The following is a 16,749-nucleotide window of genomic DNA, read 5'->3' on the forward strand; positions in this document are numbered from 1 at the left end:
TGTGGACAATGGCCGGAGTAGAGAACGTAACATCTGTCGCGAAGCCGGAAGCTGATACGACTGTTCCCAGCTCTTCAACGATGAGTGAAACCGCAACGAAAGATGCTCGCCGCGCTGCAAGACTGGAGAAAAGAAAACAAGGCCACAGAACGCATACGATACCGATTCCGTCCCCGCCACGAGCACCTACCCCGCCTCCCCGCAGAATGATACCCGTCACAAAACGTCCCATACCGCGACCGACTACTCTTACTGCCAGCGCTACTCCGTTGAGGTCCTTGACGATAATGACCTACAACATCCTTGCACGTATGTGTCCGTTCGCTTATGGGGTTAATATCTCAGCAGATTTTACTATAATGCTGCTTTCTGCGCTTATTAGAGTGTTTATGTCGAAGGGAATTGTATCCATATTGTGGCAAGAACGACCTCAAAGGCAAGGTAAGGTGGTGGATGTTTACGTACGATTGGAAAAGTGGAGTATAAGACAGTTCCCCCATCTTCTTATCAGACCCGGTTTCCCATGATCATTGAGGAGATTACCAAGAGACATCGACCGGATATTGCGTGTCTGCAAGAAGTCGATCACTTTGATGATCTCCTTGCTCCCGAGCTGCAATCGGCAGGGTACGATTATGAATACCTCAAGAAAAATCCAGAGAAAGAGTTTGGGCATGGATTATGTATCCTGTGGAAGAAGGAGATGTGAGTCCTTGGTATGCTTATATGTCCATGCAGAAGGTGCTGCATATCTTGAAATGAATCAGACATTAAAATCATTGATCAGGTTTTCTAAACATAAATATCAATCGATCTTCTTTGACGACTCACCGTTGACGCATCCTACGCCGGTCACCCCGGTGACTCATAATATTGGGCAGTTGTTGGCTTTAAAGTTTCTTTTGCCGTCCGCACCAGCGGCTCACGGCGGCGTCCCTGGAGTGGTTATCACAAACAGCCATTTATATTGGCGACCTCGTGCGCAGTATGAGAAACTCCGACAGGCATACGTGTTGCTGGAAGAAGTAGTGAGGTTTAAGAGAAACATTGAGGAAGAGGAACAACCGTATCCGAGCGAACGACCGACTGCGGGTGATAGCCTTCGATCATGGCCTATTTTCTTGTGTGGAGGTATGTCCCGGAATCAGCTCGGGCAAAACAACAATTCTAGGCTCTCTAATCTTCTATTTCATGAAGATTGGAACACATCACCGGAAGACGGCCTCTACCGATGTCTAACAAAGCAGCCGCTGACAGCCGATCAGCGTGCAAAACTCGAGCCGACCAACAATTCAGAGGATTCATCAGACGCAGGGGATGAGCCCATACTACCTCCAGTATCTGAAGCTGTCACAAATGCAAAGCCTGTGGAGAACCCAGTGCCAACGCCTGTTCTTGTGTCACATATTTCAAACCTGCCAAGGTTACATAGCTGTTATTCGACGTATCGAGAAACGGATGAGAATCATCCCGTGAATCCGGATTGGACAGAGGGTGATTTGTGGGAGGGCGAACCGACGTACACCAATTTTTCAACTTGGAAAGGAACTTTGGATTACATTTTTGTTGCCGATGAGTCGGCTAAAAGTTCAACTGGCGGGGCAGAGAGCGACTCTACCCAGCGACGCATTCCGACTGCTGCGCAAGTATCAAAGGTTTTGGACATTCCACACGCACAATATTTGGCACCTGGTCTTCCCAATCCACATTTTCCAAGCGACCATGTGTGCCTGATGGCGGAGCTCAAGCTGTATTAAGTAAGGGCTTGGGACTCTTAGAACTACTTAGCGCGCTTGAGAGACTATTGTGGTGGCATCGGTGACGTTTGTATTGAATGACCATGGTCGATGTAAATGAATTATATTCACAAAATATGTCATGAAATATGCGATGTGCCCCTTTTGAGGCTCTCCTTCGAGACTCCCACCCCGCCGATTGTCACAATCTCGTCCCGCAGAACTGGTTCAAAGTCCTTCTCATCAGGCAGTCGCCCAAGGTCAATGGCCTGCGTCACCCAACTGTTGACCACTACATAAAATCGTCGGTGTAGCCCACGAGGGGACGTGTTTAGAATATGTTTTACTAGGCGGGTGCGACGTGGTAAATCCTGGCTTTGGCCACTATCCAGAATCACATGCGTTGTATCGCTCGAAATAACATCCGCAATGACTGCTCCGCGCGCTCGTAACTTCAACGCCACAACGTCCAGTGCCGTATCTTGTATTGCTTCGTGTGGAAGCGGCGGTTCATCTGCATTGACAATAGTAACCCCTTGAGGTGCTGGTAAGTCATTGGAAAGTAGATCTCTTGTTATGCGGATATTGTGGAATCGATCCAAGTAGACTTTGGCTCGTCTGAATAATGAACCTTCATGTGCTATCATTGAAAAATATCGTTCTTCAATCTCCGCTATATTATCGCTGGGCGTTCCGTTGCGTTCTGTCGTTGCATCTGCCTTTCGTTGTCTCTTCTTGTTCAGTGCGTCTATGTCCATGTTGCTGAAGAGCTTCCAGCGGCAAAGTCGCCTGTTTCAGCACTCTCGCATTCATGCAAAACCAATAGCGCGCCATACCAACCTCCTTCATTGTCGACGTCCTCAAATCCTCCGTGTAGCTATCTCCCCATTTGTCGATACTCTCCTTGAATTTCTCTTTCGTTGCTTCCGTGGTGTAAAGCATGTACCTAGCGTAGGGTTACCTAAACCATGGTGTCTGGTCTCCACTCAACAACCCGATTATACCTTGGGTTCAACGGTAACACTTCGTTTGCAGCGAGACAATCAAAGATGTACCGAGATTGCACAATATCATACTGACCGCTTCGTTTGAAGTTGCTGACTTTCAATGCTAATATCGCACCGTTCAACACGGCCCACTACGACTGCGTGAAGAGGTTTTGCAACTTACAAAGCTGGTCGGCTATGATCATGGTTGTATCCTTGGTGGGATTTTGCACAGCGGTTCCGCCGTGTTCTACGATAGCTGTTTCTATCGCGTGTTTGTCCCGTCCTATCGTCTCCCCAGCGCCGGGAACAACACACACTTCGATGTTATTAAAGAGATCCGAAGTTTTTGTGATCTGGCTAGCATCCACCCCAAGGAAATCAACGGCTACTTTCCAGGCGTGCGCTGCCGCTGTTCGCCGCACTGCTGCCTTCTTTCGTTTCTTTTCCTGCACTTTCATATCCATTTCTGCTAGCAGTTGGGACTTTCTTTCAGACGTTTGGCGGATATAGTCATGTAGCTGTGACACTGTCATTACACCATCCAGACCCTTATCATGTCGGACCTTAATGAATCTTGGAAAGCGCAACGTCCATCCAGCACCATAGGTTTCGGTTTTATTCACTTCGGCGGCCCGAACTTGAATAATGCGTCCGTGCTCCGGGGAGATGATCAAGTCAGGTTTCTCCTTACTATTGCTGGGATGAACAAACCAGGGCGGTGGTCGACGAGGATCATAAGGTCGCCAAAAGCCCTCACGGTAACGTGAGAGCTCGTCCATCTCTTTGATCTTGAAGCCCGATCCCACTTTGCAAAAGCTGATGAACCGTGGTGTTTCGCCTGGTTTTGCATCTTCGGCAATAGCGCACATGAAATGTGAAAGACGCCCACCCCGTCGGCCTTCACCAAATAGGCCTCCCACGATCAACAGATCGACATCATCACCGAGCGTGTCCACGTAATCCGCCTTCAATTTCAACCACGCGTCGCCTCTCAAATTGGGCGTATACACCGAGGCAGGATTCTTGATAATAATACCCTCCTCGGATCGATCAATTCGCTGCCCCAAATGGTTGATCACATCCTCAACTGTCGAGGCTTCTTCGTGTGGCAAAATTTCAAGGAATGTTTCCTTCTCCTTGATAATTCGGTGCAGATAAGCACGGCGGTCTTTAAGCGTCTGGTCGACAAGGCTTTGGTTGTTTAGATACACAATATCGAACACTACAAAGCAAGGATGTAGTTTTGCGTTCACTCCTATCGCGTCCGCGACCAGCGATCATTTAAAACTTTCAAATTCACCATTTTGCCGATTGCCAACATAGTGTTCCCACCTTTCTGCAAGACCTCTGTCACAATTACATGCAGAAGTCATCAGCTCGCTTCTTTATCAGAACCATAATAGCTCCAACGACTTGCGTACCATTCGAAGCTGTTTTTAAGGAGCCAAAAGCCTCATATAGACCGCTTTCGGTATTGAATGCCAGGAGTTCGCCATCCAAAATGACACTGCGGAACAAGATGTTTTAGAATTGATGAAAGTGGCGGCTAAGACTGTGTTTGTCATTCTACCTATGCACCTTCGGATCAAACTGCTCGTAAATGTATGGCACTAGAGAACCGTGGCTGGGGTCTGCACCGTACATGGATGTGTATGGTGTGGCGTTTCTAAAGAGGGGGAATCAATAGCTCAACCACAGGAAACAGCCCAATGAAACTCACCTGGACCACCACTTGAACTTGCCTCCTTGAAGATGCATCTGTATTCGTTCCCCATCCAATTTGGTCTCCACCCAAAAGGTTGTGTTTCCTATAATCCTTGGAATGTCGTGTGGATTTTCCACAGATTTTGCCTTCATGGGCTTGAAGACGCCGTTGATTCTGATTTCCTAAACATCGTACGTTAATTTGCTCGGAAGTCATAATTATGAAGATAATCACTCATACTTTATTTGTCAAGCTCAGCTTCGGGTCTGGGAGGTCGTGGGTCACCTTGGCCAAGTCGCTAGTCACGTTGAAATGCTCCAAAGCGTCTGGGTGCCACAACCCCAGCACCGTATTCTCTGATATTCCCAGTTTCAAGTCTGCAACAATATGAAGTATTGTCTCAGGATCATATAATGACTGCTGACACATTCCATTGAACCTTTGAGAATCATGCGGGCAATCCACATCTGCTCCATTGGAGTGCAATTAAGGAAAAAGTATCTTATAATGTCCCTTCGCTCTCCTCTGAAAATTTAAGCGTGCATCAGACATGTATATGGATCATCCATCTAAACTTCACTGTCATGTACCTGTCATCTGTAACATTCAGCCAGTCGAGTTTGTCATTGATGTCGGCCACTGTAACGTTACTTCTGCCGAGTACGTTTGACCTTCCGGCAATGACTTGATGGAGAACTCCAGGAAAGTCGCCAGCCATCGTCTATGTCCATAAATAAAAGCCTGTAAGGCTTTGCTCCCCCAAGCGTATAAGTAGGAGCACGGCCGACCTTTCCAGTTTTGCCAGGATTTCTCCAGTTAATTAAGCCTTCGGCGTCCGGTGAATTCATCGAAAGTCCAAGAACTTCCACATAGGTTTTAGCAAGGACCTTATCCTTCATGCCATACGTGGTGCGCGCTTTGTCAAGCTATGGGATGCCGCCAGGCTATTGTTTTAGGGTAAGGTGCAAGAAACAGCTGGTAATGGTAGGGGAGACTAACATGAGGCAATATGAGCCTTAGAGCCGGAAAAAAGTCTCCTCCCGTTGCACGCCATTCCTTCAACGGAGGGAACCAGAACGTCAGCGTAATTGTTTGGGAGTTTCAAGATCTCGGGTAAAAGACCTCGATATAACGCTTCATTCTCTCCCTCTTCGCATCGTTTCCTCGCTTTGTCAGAACGCTCTGTAAGCATCTGCAGAGATCGTAAAACGAGGCACGAGAGGCGGTATCCGGTCCTTGGGCTGTTTGTTCATCCTCGCCTTCCATGTCACCGCGGTAAGCGAGAGCGTTGAGCATCGCGGACGTCACTGAGCACAGTCATGAACAGCTTAGTCAGCATTGTTTATACTGCTGGATCTCGAGGCAAGGCTGATATCGACTGCCCAATGTTCGTTTGAGTAAAACGAGTCGTCATTTGACAGTTCAAGGAATGGCTATTTAGTAATTACGGTAGCCCCAGAGTTGAAGGATAAGCGGTCAAACTCGCAGGCGCTTCAACACCAATGCTGTATTGGTTTAAAGTTGATCATACCCATATCATATCCATGCATCGGAGTTCGAGAAAGCATTACAAGTGCCTCGTGCGTTATACCAAGATGGTGACCGAGACAATGCGCTTTGCACTTGTCATAGAAGCAGGAAACAAAAATATATCTCATGTCCTAATAATCATACGTATAGCTTGCGGATATGCAGCTCCAAATGTTGTGATGACGAGAAACCCTCAGGATTCGATCGATCCGAATCCCTGGCAATCGCGCTCCGACGAGTTCCTCATCCTTGTCCAGTAGAGTAGATGCATGACGCTGCAACGATAGTTCAGCTGCGTATGCACAAGCATTTCCGAATCAATTTCTTTCTACATTTACCTTGTGCTGTATCTTTTCCATTGACACCCGCAGCCAAGTCGCTTTCCCTTGTATTCGTTGGACGCCAATGTCTTTTTCCGATCCGATTGACTGGGACGCTGTCCTCGACTTTCCTCAGGAGTCTCTGGATAACCAGATCAAAGGAGTTGACGAGCACAAAATACTGAATCGGCTGCACAAGGTACTTTGAGTTCCTGCAAACGCTCAAAGAACCTCCAAAGTATAGCCACCGCCCACTGAGTTGTTGCCTTCACAAATCCAGACAGACGAAGAGATTGAGCGGTATATTGTCGATGAGAGCCTTGATGATATCGACCGGACTATTCATCTTCTAAGGTGCCAATAAGGTGTCTAACTTTGGCCTGTTTGAACCTGAGGCTCGACTCTCGGCCGTGTGGTTCATGACGGACCTGCAACGCCCCTTCTCAGACAATTCTCTCCTTTTCTCTATTCAATCTTTATGATCAGAAATGGAGCGGTTATCCAGAAGCAGAGCGTCATTGGTATGCTACCCAAACTCCTGCAAGAACACAATTCGGAGATGCGGAGCAGAGTACTACCAGTCTTACTGGTTCGTAAGAGCACAGTAGATTTGATAGGTCAATATTGACAGCATATCGATTAATAGGACTCCATTCCGAACGAACATCACAGTCTTCGCATAGCTGCTGGACGAATGATGATTAAGCTCATGGAAAGTGGACTACTTCCCCCCAAAACGGTTCAAAGTGTGGCAGCGGCAGCCAAAAAGGTTATTGATCGAAAAGATCCAGGTACGCCCAAGCGAGACCTCTGGGCCTCAGTTCGCATTAACTTAGCAAGAACGTAGGCACGGCAGAGGTATGGGAGGATGTCTTGATTATGGCAATTCAATTCATGCCCTTGGATGTGGTCGAGAATGAAGTATGCCTTCAAAAGTTGCAAATTTCCCAAGTCGCCACCAAGAGCTTAAAGTGCAGTTATAGATTCTCCCCGAAGCACTGATCGACGGCGCATTGGCTCAACCATCGCCATTTCGATTGTGGTGCGCTCGGGTGCTAGGAGCTGCGGCACCCAGGATTGAAGGCAAAAAGTATTTTCTTGCACCTGACCATTTACTGATATAAACTAGAGTGCTGATGGGTTTAATATTGTGCCAGGTCTCAGGAACTCTTCTTCCGCAAGGCTATGCAACTATGTCAGGATACGGATTATGAAGTCCGAGCATGCATGTGCGGACAGCTGAATGCCATTGCGAAAGCTGTAGGGTAATGTTCCAATATCTACGTCCCAATGCTTTCAAAGTATTGACTTTGTAAGCCTCCTTCGGTGCTAGACCGGACCTTACTACGAAAGAGCTGCTTCCTGAATATGTTGAGCTGATAATGGATGAAGAGTCTGTTGTAAGAGAAGCTGCAATCACAAATATCATGCAGTTGGTGGATGTCCTCGATGGTGGTGAGTTTTCGCTCCACTTACCGTATCTAGTAGCATCGTCGAGTTCTCATGGTGGGCTGCTCGCTGGAACCTCTGTAGGCACCAAGACTACCGTCATTGTCCCGGTGTGGAAGAAGCTCTGTGAAGATCGTGCTCCAAGGCTTTTGACGTGTCTGGCCCGTGAACTAGGCATCTTCTTATGGCAAACCCGAGGTATTACTGAGTCTTGGCTACGATGCTATTGAAACACAGCGTTGGCGCATTCTCATCCTTATGTCTGCTCTGAATAGACCTGTTGCCTGAAGCTGACTTGCGGTTCTTCATGACCTTTTACCAATCACTGACCACGAGTTCGGAGAGTGAAACCCGGGAGATGTGCGCCTTTAACTTTCCAGTACGTAAATAATTACTCTGTCTCGGTTGAGCTTCTTTGTTGATGTCCCTACCTCAACATTTTACTCAGGCTATCGTCAACTCTCTTGGCAATGCGCAAGCGTACGAAACCTATGGCCTCGACGGTGTCTACGATAAACTGATACATGATACGAATTCCCATGTACGGCGCAGGATGGCATCTGGCCTTCACGCAGTTGCAGAGATTCTCGGCTCTCGCTCTTGGACCTTGCTGAAAACGGGATTCTTAAAGCTTTTCGGCGATGGAGACGTTGAAGTGTATCATCAGCTTTTTAAGCATTTAGGCCAAATTTTGGTACAATTTGCAAAGGATGATGCATGCCGCAAGGTATGCTAGCGGAAGCAGATGGCTCGTGGACGACGGGCAGCTGACCCTTTTACCGTAGGATACCCAGTTGGACGACCTTCTCTTTTTGATTCTCCGTCGAGAGAGAGAATGCGCTACAAATAGCGCTCGATTCTTTTGGCGAACACATCATGATTTATTGGAGCAATTTCGATGGTTTCCGGATGTGTTTGGGCCAGATCTACTCTATGGACATTGCGTACCGCTTTTATTCAAGTTGCTCTCCGAAGTACGGATACTGTATCTCATGATAAGCCAAGCATTAAGATTGACACTGACGCTCTTTCTTGATCAGAATGTCGTTCTTCCAATCAAACACACAGCAATAAAGACTTTGTGCATAACTTTAAGGAAGACAAAACGTTGGGAGCATCGTGATCGGTTGTGCCGACAGATGCAAGGTACTCTCATCATCGTTTTATAAACTTCACGGACACACTAAGAGAATGCAACAATTCAGATTTGAAGGACGCAACAAACTGCCACACACGACTTTTATTCCTCGACTTGTGTGAGACGGTTTTGTCGGTATTCTCTCACAAGTTTTTCAAGGAGAACTTTCTGCCGAGCTATCTCGAGTTGGTAAAGGACCCCGTTCCCAACGTGCGCCTGCGACTTGTCTCCCTGTTACCTGCCGTTCGCCGCACACTGCATCTGCCCGCTGACTCTGCGCTTCTACAAAGAGTGAGCGAGGCAGTGGGAACACTGTTGACTGCAGACACCGACCGTGACGTTACAGAGGCCGCGAGCGCAATACTGTGTAAGCTTGGTGCTCCCTCTAGCGACAATGTAATCAACAGTGGCAAGCGAGCAATGTTTGGTGCAGATACATTGTCACGATCACAAGACTCTTTGGATAAACAAAAGGAGGAGGAAGAGCAGCGTGCTTTTAACACTGACTGGGACATGGAGGAAGTCGCACGCAGAAGAGACATGGACGATGCACGCCAGGAGTTTGCGAAACGCTTGACGGACAAAGACTTGACCAAGAAAGTAAAAATAAAACCTGGAGGCGATGCAAATTCTGCAACAGTTGGCGCCAAAAGTAGGAATACGGGAACCGGACCTGCAGGAACCATCAAACCTCGAGGAACAAACACAATGTCAAAGAGTGGGGAGGGTGCTAGTGGTGGTGGGTTGTATTCCTCAACTTGGGCGACTTTGGGCGACCGGCGGGGATCTGGGACTGGCGTTAGTCTATCATCGACTGGCAATACAGGGGTTAGCGGGGGACCTGGTGGGCGACCTATTGGATCAAGTCTCCGATCAGCCGTAATGAGCACAGACAAGAGTAGCGTTGCCTCAGGGTCTCCATCGCCTGTGGACTCCCCGAAGCGAGTGGCGCGATTAGCAAGCACATCGGCACATTCAGCACTCCGTCGTCAGAATCCGAGGGATCCCAGTGACGACAACAACGACGGTCGATTGCCGGGGTTGGGGTCCACTCGCGCAGGGCTGACGTCCCCTCGGGTTACACGGCGTCCATCTGGAGGAGGACAAGGTGGACAAGGCCCTACATCTCCCGCTCCATATTCTCTCAACAGTGCCAAGACTCCTGGAGCAATCGGCTCATCTCCAACGGCATTACTCTCTTCCCATTCAATGACATCCAAGCTCACTTCTGGTAGACGATCACAGGAACTTTTGAACTCTAGGACTGGTTCATCATCGACTGGTTTACACGGTAGCGGACCGACGAGTGCAATGCTATCCTCCTATGGAGTTGCAAGTACAACGCAATCTGGAGCGTATACTACAACAAGCGGCAGCGGATCAAATAGATTGTACGGTTCTGCAAAGTCCTGGGGCAAGCCTTCACCCTTGTCACCTCTACCAAAAGCAGGAGGCGCAAGAGATGGGAGTGGAGAGACTAATCCTGCAGGGTCTGCGACAGTCGCAGGAAACAGGTATAGTTTTGCAAAGGAGGACTGACTTGGAGCTTCAGCTTATTGGATTTTTGACATCACACCTGCAGACCTCGCACTCTATATCCATAGTCATCTGCCGTCGGATTGGGCGACTGGATTGCCTCTTTGCAATAGGGATACGACAATTCTTGAGAAAAGCGTTAACTACTGTAACTATATATATTATGATACTTGAGATGGCTGTATCTGTGGTTTTTAAAAGAAAAGCATACAGCCCAATATCGATACTTGCGATGAAAAACCCAAAAACGTGTTTACTGTTCCTTCCGAGGATCGAACGCGTCCAATGAGTCATCCACGTGATATTCCGATCGGCCGAGATGATGGCCAAGTTTCCTGCCTTCAAACTGCGAGTTGGAAGATTTCAACCATTTTATTTGAAGGGATTCGGGAGCGGGTTGGTCATTTGGCCCTTGTGGTTTTCAACATAACATTTGTCCCATTGCTGTCACCCGTCAAAAGTAACCTGGACCAGAATGGCATCTGCCTCGTTGCTCCCAGGAGGACCGGTATGTTGTCCGCTGATAGAGCTTTAAAGTTCGGGTGCAAGGTATGGTACTCACAGCCGTTCTGCTTCTGTCTTCCCAAACTGCTACAGCTGCAGTATATCCTTGCGGAAACAACGCTCCTCATAAATGAGCTCAAAACAGCAGCGTCGGCTGTGACAGCATCGAGTCAATCGAGATGGACAACGACAGAACAATCTCAAAGGGCTCGAGACAACACATATGGTTCTACGGATGAGGGCAAAAGGCAGAGTTCTCAGGTGGAGGTGGCAGCCGCAGACTCAAGAGGACTCCCTAGCGATTGGAACGCTACACTTTTCAAATTCACCGATCATGCCGAGGATTTGGTAGCCACTGCAACTCGGCAGTTGTCACCAGAAGAAACCAAGGAGCTACTGCGTGAGCTGCACTCAAAGGTCCGATCATTATCGCCTGATGCCTTGGTGCCAACGTTATTGGCCTCCGCCGTAAATTTGAAAGCGGAAAGTCCATTGTCCGAACTACAACTGAGAGACGCGCTCTCTCCCAATAATATTCGCTGTCTCAGTAGACAGTTGTTGGAACTGGAGAGCAGCACTTCAATGTCAATGCGTAGCCGAAGACGAAAGTCAATTCCTACGATATCAAGTGTCTCGAGTTCGCTGCCTCTGACCGGATTTCATCGATCCACTGCCCGGAAGGGACTTTATGCATCAATGTCGCATTCTCGGTCGCATCATCCTGCTTCCGCACACACGAGACACTTTTGGACGGAACGAAGGCTGCAGAAAGTGGAAGCAGAGGCAGATCAGCCTGAATTTCGCGCAGATCCCAAGAAGCAGGGTGAGCTTTACAAGGTGGGCCATCCTCTCTAATGTGTAACCTTTAAATTACATCGGTTGCTAACGCGTGCATGTACGGTAGGAGCTACTAAAGTCGAGTAATCACTATGCACTGATGCATCGGTATGAAAATCAGCCTCAACTTGGTCCAGCGACGAGTCGATATCCAGTTGCCGCGCGAAACGCTGATATACAACGGATTCAACGCGATCCAGACTGCTTGAAAGCCTACCTTTCCGCGCTTGCTAAAGAAGGCAATATCGATAAATTGGCCGATAAAGTTCTAGCCGCTACTGGGACGTCCTCAATAAATCAGGCTCTGGGGAGCACACCAACAAGGTCCATCGATATGTCTAATAGTGTAGGTGACGATGGCGCAATTCGGCAGACAGTAGGGGAAGGAAGGGAGCACTGGGTACAGACAAATATAGCTGAGTGGGACAGAGCTTTAGGACGACGTGCGGGCGCAGGTGCTATGCGGGGCGGCCGAGGTTTTGGTGGACAAGGGATGGGACAACCACATGTGGACGGAAAAATGGAGCCAATTCAGGTCATCATCAGTGAGGCTTGGTCGTGGAGTAAATTTGTCCGGAAGCTAGGGTCGAAAGTTCTGTACGGCCTTCTACTCATGACGGGATTGAGTGTTCTATTGGATCAGCAAGGCATTATCAAGTCAGGTGGGTGTGATGTGACAGAAAACGGTATTTTAGTGGTGGAGCTAACATTTATTGCTCCAGGCATGGCCACAGCAGAAGTTGAGCCCAACAGCATGCAGCAACCTATAAAGTTTGCCGATGTGCAAGGTGTGGATGAGGCGAAGCACGAATTGGAGGAAATCGTTGCGTTTTTGAAAGAACCGAAGAGATTTATGGAGATTGGCGGCAAGCTCCCAAAAGGTTCGTGAATATATTGTATCATAATTTCGACGGAAGTTTATCGCTAACGTACTTTGCCATGCAGGCATTCTTCTCTATGGACCGCCGGGCACTGGTAAAACCCACTTGGCTCGCGCAGTTGCCGGTGAGGCTGGTGTTCCCTTCTTTCAGATGAGCGGGAGCGAGTTTGATGAATTGTACGTGGGAGTGGGCGCACGGCGTGTCAGAGAGCTGTTTGCGGCCGCAAAGAAGAAAGCACCATGCATCGTCTTTATTGACGAGATTGACGCCGTCGGAAGCAAACGTAGTGCTAAAGACCAGAGCTACATGAGGCAAACACTGAATCAGCTCCTTGTTGAATTGGACGGGTATGGCTTCCCTCTGAGTTAACCCGACTTGCGTGTTGTTTCTGATGAGCGCACTACTCTTATAGGTTTTCTTCAGCCGAGGGAGTCATTTTTATCGCCGCAACCAATACGCCAGAAGCGCTAGATAAGGCTCTCGTTCGACCTGGTCGGTTTGATCGCCTGGTTCCCGTGCCGCTTCCCGATGTTAAAGGACGGGCCAAGATTCTTCAGGTTCACATGAAAGCCGTCAGTGTGTCCAAGGACGTTGACACGCACATCATAGCACGAGGGACTCCGGGCTTTTCTGGCGCAGATCTTGCAAACTTGATTAATCAAGCGGCTATAAAGGCGTCCAAGGACGGCGCGAAGAACGTGCGCATGGAAGATTTAGAGTGGGCCAAGGATAAAATCATCATGGGGAGCGAACGCAAAAGCGCTGTCGTGACTGAGCAGAATAAACGATTGACCGCATATCATGAAGGCGGTCATACTCTTGTCGCGCTATACACGCAGGGAGCTACTCCCTTGCACAAAGTGACTGTCATCCCCCGTGGTAATGCTCTGGGAGTCACGGTGCAGTTACCGGAAGCCGACAAGACCAATCATACAAAAAGGGAGCTTCACGCCATGTTGGATGTGTGCATGGGAGGACGAGTAGCTGAGGAGCTCATTTTCGGGAGCGAGGAGGTGACTACTGGGGCCAGCTCCGATCTGGAGAAGGCAACGGCAGTTGCGAGGGAGATGGTTCTCGTGTATGGAATGAGTGATAAGGTTGGAGTGGTTGGGTACGGTGAAGAGGGTTGGGAAAAGATGAGCCCGGTGACGAAAGGAATCATTGAAGCTGAAGTCAAAGGCCTCCTAGACGTAAGTGCTACGCAATAAGGAACAGATCCAATGAGTGACTCGATTCTGATGACTTGACTTTTTATCAATCATATAGAGCGCACATAATCGTGCCACTCAGCTCCTAAAAACTCATAAAGAAGAGCTACATCGACTCGCAAGAGCATTAATGGAACATGAAACGCTGAATCTGGATGAGATTCGAACTGTAATAAAAGGTGAGATTTAGACAACATCGAGCTTGCGTAGACTTGGTCATTAACGTATTTCTAAAAGGTGGTGAAATAAAGCCTTTGAAATCCAAGTTGCTGGACAGCACAAAGGATGTTAGTTTGGGACGATAACATTGGAGGGATGGTCCTACGTCAAGAGAATTGAAATTATGTTTGTTCTTTAATGTAATCTATTTGGGATGCAGCTGTTGCCTCGTCTGCCACGGATACAAATTGCGAGCAGTGTGTGTACGATATTTTTGATGAATGCAGCCATGCAGATTCAGGGAACAGTAGAAAGGCTGCTAACTTTACAGGAACGAACGCAACAGCTACCCCTCTTTCATCTCTCGGATTAACCGCTTCCAGTCGCCATGCACTACCCGTGAACAGTACTCACTTAAAGGCTGATTCCATCTATAGTATTCTACCGCCACTTCCTGACCATCTTTGGTCCTCGCCATTGCTTTCCTTCGTACGTAAGAGCTAGAAGGGTCGTCATCACCGCGATATCCTTCCAGCCCATCCAATTTCATGATCAAACTGTTGTGAACGGCGGGTTTTAGCGTGATAATTTCGCCGTACACAACGTCCTTGGGCTGAGAAGAGGGAAGGATAACGGGGTACCAATCGTTGAGCGAGTACATTTGATGACCGGGAAGGGTGGCAGGCTGGATAGACAGTGAATTAACGCTGAGGTTGAACAGGTTGTGGTTTGGTAAACCTGTCATTAACGTTCCATAGACGAAAAGTGGCACATTCTCAGTACGAGGCGTAGGTGCGAGTGCATCTTCGACCTCCGAGACGAGTTGCTGTAGTGGTGGCATTTTGTATCGCAAGTTTTATAAACAATAGTTTTTATGGCTTTGACTGAGGGGATTGACTGCTGTCTTTGTCATCCGCGTCCTTATCACCAGACGCGTCCCTCAGATCGAATGGTTTGCTGCAACAAACGAGTTGTCAATGTGTGTGTAGGGTGGGGGTTTGTATTGTAAAATATGCGATATGCAAAACTACAAAACTGGAACGACAGCAAGTGTAAAAACACAATTTGCAACTATCTCGGCTTAACCTCTTGATCGACTCCTATTGGCTTTTGAGATATCAACATCGTCACCCTCCGCAGTGTCCGCCTCCCAGGCTACAGAATCATCTGTTCCACGCATTGATTTCATGACTTCATCATATGCCTCCTTGGAAGCCTCTAAATATTCCTTTGCCTTTGGGTCCTCAATTTGAGCAATCTCCTCTGCAATCCGGGTGGAAAGTGCAGGGTCTCCTGGATGGGTAGAATGGTCGGCGGGGACATGACCAGGAATTGTGCGAGGATCCTCATGATCAGCAATAGAGAGGGCTTCAGTGTACTTGTCAAAAGCAGAGTGGAGGGCTGCTGCAGGGCTACCGCGGGGAATGCGACTGTGTGTGCGGACAGTTTCCTGTGAGTAGGGACAGTTTGCTTACACGTCTACGAGTACATTACCCCAGCTCTCGCTCTGTCAAAGAGTCCAGCTCTGCTTCTTGTCCTTTGAGTTTTGCAAGCGTTTCTTTAGACATGGTGTTGCTCTCTTCCTATCGCACGGCTGCACTGTTGCGTCAAAAACTCAACATCCCCAAAGCTGAGTTTCCCGTGACGAGTGTCGTAATTCGCGTGGGTGGCACAGCTTTCCAAAGCTCTGGTGGCTTGGCACTTTGCTGCTTGGGACGTTTTGCTTTGCAGGATATTTCCTTACCGTCTACTAGTATTGCTTGACCAGGATATATATCCCTACCATATAACTTTCATACTTGACGGCGGTTAATCATCTCGTCAATAAGGTATGCCATGATCTGCGTTATTCAATCCTGTCATTATTTCCCGTCGATTCTCAACAACGGCTGTTGCTGCCAGCACAATGCTGTGGTCACTATCCTCCAGCAGGCAGGACACAGGCATACCCAGGGTACGGGTAATGACAAACCGCTGAGGCGCAATGCTTTGATTAACTGGATCTATGGAAGAGCTCTCCACCTCGACCACAGCACAATACGGTCTTACACAAGTGCTTCTCAAGACGATCGTCATCTTTTAATAGGCCCGACTTCATATATGCACCTCGCGATCGTGGGAATCTTGAGGTATTAAAGGCAAAGACTGGTCTTGAGCAGTTTGCCATCAATTCGTTGGAATAGGGCCTCTTTGTCTGCATGCGCAAAAAGAGGGACTCTTTTCCGGAATCCGGCCCTCTCATTAAGTAATATGACACGTTCAGCAACTATACTGCCATTAATAAAGATACGTCCTTTTCCATCTTGAGGGACTGCAAAGATGGCACATCGGTTAGCGACGTTATACCATGTCCATTCACAAGCCGCGTCAGAATACACTGGTCGCAGTCTGACAAACGTTTCTAGCGTTTCAATACGTGCTCTCAGGTGAGAAGACGGGTCAATGATGCTCTGAGCAATATGCTTCTTTTACTTGATGCAAAAGTAAAGAGTCGGATGGAATTGGTTTTTCGGAACTCCTGGACTGCCCAGTTCAAGATGAAGGACTTGTTTCCGTCCGGTTGGTGGTATCAGGATTACAGCGTCATTTATATCCTTCTCTGAGCCTGACCTACTACTGCTTCTCGCAGGCTGCTCTCTTACATTGACGGGCGTAGCTTGATCAACCCTGGTGACGCTTTTATTGACGGTACGCTATCGCTCATTTGTATGAACGCGGAAAGTAGAGCGACATTGAGTGTGTGCGGTTACGCATGTA

General features: G+C 48.2%; 6 protein-coding genes across 7 annotated transcripts; 3 read left to right on the top strand and 3 right to left on the bottom strand.

Annotated features, from left to right (window-relative positions):
- Positions 1 to 8: 8 nt before the first annotated feature.
- Positions 9 to 1,757, top strand: SPPG_00833 (uncharacterized protein; the record flags this gene model as incomplete). Its single annotated transcript, XM_016749162.1, has 5 exons — positions 9 to 309; positions 383 to 441; positions 512 to 705; positions 788 to 1,131; positions 1,198 to 1,757. 5 exons carry the CDS (start codon positions 9 to 11, stop codon positions 1,755 to 1,757), a joined length of 1,458 nt encoding a protein of 485 aa, XP_016613204.1.
- A 55-nt stretch (positions 1,758 to 1,812) lies between these two features.
- SPPG_00834 (DNA ligase I, ATP-dependent (dnl1)) lies at positions 1,813 to 5,811 on the bottom strand. The gene is made up of 13 exons (XM_016749163.1): positions 5,430 to 5,811; positions 5,219 to 5,356; positions 5,021 to 5,151; positions 4,870 to 4,955; positions 4,671 to 4,807; positions 4,446 to 4,612; positions 4,296 to 4,391; positions 4,147 to 4,232; positions 4,058 to 4,072; positions 2,907 to 3,980; positions 2,741 to 2,846; positions 2,577 to 2,682; positions 1,813 to 2,506 (listed from the first exon to the last, which is right to left on the bottom strand). The coding sequence occupies exons 2-13, from the start codon at positions 5,327 to 5,329 to the stop codon at positions 1,877 to 1,879; spliced, it is 2,745 nt and encodes a 914-aa protein (XP_016613205.1). The 5' UTR covers positions 5,330 to 5,356; positions 5,430 to 5,811; the 3' UTR covers positions 1,813 to 1,876.
- Positions 5,812 to 5,832: 21 nt separating this feature from the next.
- On the top strand, positions 5,833 to 10,649 carry SPPG_00835. 2 transcript variants are annotated; one of them, XM_016749164.1, is made up of 15 exons: positions 5,833 to 6,479; positions 6,561 to 6,645; positions 6,767 to 6,869; positions 6,927 to 7,071; positions 7,128 to 7,201; positions 7,264 to 7,370; positions 7,438 to 7,545; positions 7,614 to 7,735; positions 7,814 to 7,927; positions 8,005 to 8,108; positions 8,178 to 8,456; positions 8,515 to 8,703; positions 8,770 to 8,875; positions 8,935 to 10,381; positions 10,450 to 10,649. In XM_016749164.1, the coding sequence occupies exons 3-15, from the start codon at positions 6,804 to 6,806 to the stop codon at positions 10,469 to 10,471; spliced, it is 2,883 nt and encodes a 960-aa protein (XP_016613206.1). In that variant the 5' UTR covers positions 5,833 to 6,479; positions 6,561 to 6,645; positions 6,767 to 6,803; the 3' UTR covers positions 10,472 to 10,649. The 2 variants fall into 2 exon arrangements, with proteins under 2 accessions (XP_016613206.1, XP_016613207.1); XM_016749165.1 differs by having other exon boundaries at positions 6,561 to 6,634.
- Positions 10,650 to 10,751: 102 nt separating this feature from the next.
- Positions 10,752 to 14,236, top strand: SPPG_00836 (ATP-dependent metallopeptidase HflB). Its single transcript, XM_016749166.1, has 8 exons — positions 10,752 to 10,911; positions 11,001 to 11,744; positions 11,812 to 12,406; positions 12,467 to 12,625; positions 12,690 to 12,972; positions 13,038 to 13,815; positions 13,892 to 14,012; positions 14,071 to 14,236. Exons 1-8 carry the CDS (start codon positions 10,879 to 10,881, stop codon positions 14,136 to 14,138), a joined length of 2,781 nt encoding a protein of 926 aa, XP_016613208.1. The 5' UTR covers positions 10,752 to 10,878; the 3' UTR covers positions 14,139 to 14,236.
- On the bottom strand, positions 14,182 to 14,888 carry SPPG_00837 (uncharacterized protein). The gene has a single exon (XM_016749167.1). The coding sequence runs from the start codon at positions 14,831 to 14,833 to the stop codon at positions 14,339 to 14,341; it is 495 nt and encodes a 164-aa protein (XP_016613209.1). The 5' UTR covers positions 14,834 to 14,888; the 3' UTR covers positions 14,182 to 14,338.
- Positions 14,889 to 14,955: 67 nt separating this feature from the next.
- SPPG_00838 (uncharacterized protein) lies at positions 14,956 to 15,609 on the bottom strand. Its single transcript, XM_016749168.1, has 2 exons — positions 15,487 to 15,609; positions 14,956 to 15,422 (listed from the first exon to the last, which is right to left on the bottom strand). Exons 1-2 carry the CDS (start codon positions 15,558 to 15,560, stop codon positions 15,074 to 15,076), a joined length of 423 nt encoding a protein of 140 aa, XP_016613210.1. The 5' UTR covers positions 15,561 to 15,609; the 3' UTR covers positions 14,956 to 15,073.
- Positions 15,610 to 16,749: the final 1,140 nt, after the last annotated feature.

The sequence above is a fragment of the Spizellomyces punctatus genome, assembly GCF_000182565.1.
Source record: "Spizellomyces punctatus DAOM BR117 chromosome Unknown supercont1.1, whole genome shotgun sequence".
Taxonomy (NCBI): Eukaryota; Fungi; Chytridiomycota; class Chytridiomycetes; order Spizellomycetales; family Spizellomycetaceae; genus Spizellomyces; species Spizellomyces punctatus.

Bases quoted from the DNA above. Each gene is read 5' to 3' on its own strand.
- SPPG_00838 (XM_016749168.1), bottom strand. From the start codon at position 15,560: ATGTCTAAAGAAACGCTTGCAAAACTCAAAGGACAAGAAGCAGAGCTG. The intron at 15,423-15,486 runs GTAATGTACTCG...CCGCACACACAG, and splicing joins TTGACAGAGCGAGAGCTGGG to TCGCATTCCCCGCGGTAGCC.
- SPPG_00834 (XM_016749163.1), bottom strand. From the start codon at position 5,329: ATGAAGGATAAGGTCCTTGCTAAAACCTATGTGGAAGTTCTTGGACTT. The intron at 4,392-4,445 runs GTGAGTTTCATT...CCCCCTCTTTAG, and splicing joins AAGTTCAAGTGGTGGTCCAG to AAACGCCACACCATACACAT. The intron at 2,847-2,906 runs GTAAGTTGCAAA...GTGCGATATTAG, and splicing joins GATCATAGCCGACCAGCTTT to CATTGAAAGTCAGCAACTTC.
- SPPG_00836 (XM_016749166.1), top strand. From the start codon at position 10,879: ATGGCATCTGCCTCGTTGCTCCCAGGAGGACCG. The intron at 12,407-12,466 runs GTGGGTGTGATG...TTATTGCTCCAG, and splicing joins GCAAGGCATTATCAAGTCAG to GCATGGCCACAGCAGAAGTT. The intron at 12,626-12,689 runs GTTCGTGAATAT...TTTGCCATGCAG, and splicing joins TGGCGGCAAGCTCCCAAAAG to GCATTCTTCTCTATGGACCG.
- SPPG_00837 (XM_016749167.1), bottom strand. From the start codon at position 14,833: ATGCCACCACTACAGCAACTCGTCTCGGAGGTCGAAGATGCACTCGCA.
- SPPG_00835 (XM_016749165.1), top strand. From the start codon at position 6,366: ATGTCTTTTTCCGATCCGATTGACTGGGACGCTGTCCTCGACTTTCCT. The intron at 6,635-6,766 runs GTGCCAATAAGG...CTTTATGATCAG, and splicing joins CGGACTATTCATCTTCTAAG to AAATGGAGCGGTTATCCAGA. The intron at 7,928-8,004 runs GTATTACTGAGT...TGCTCTGAATAG, and splicing joins CTTCTTATGGCAAACCCGAG to ACCTGTTGCCTGAAGCTGAC.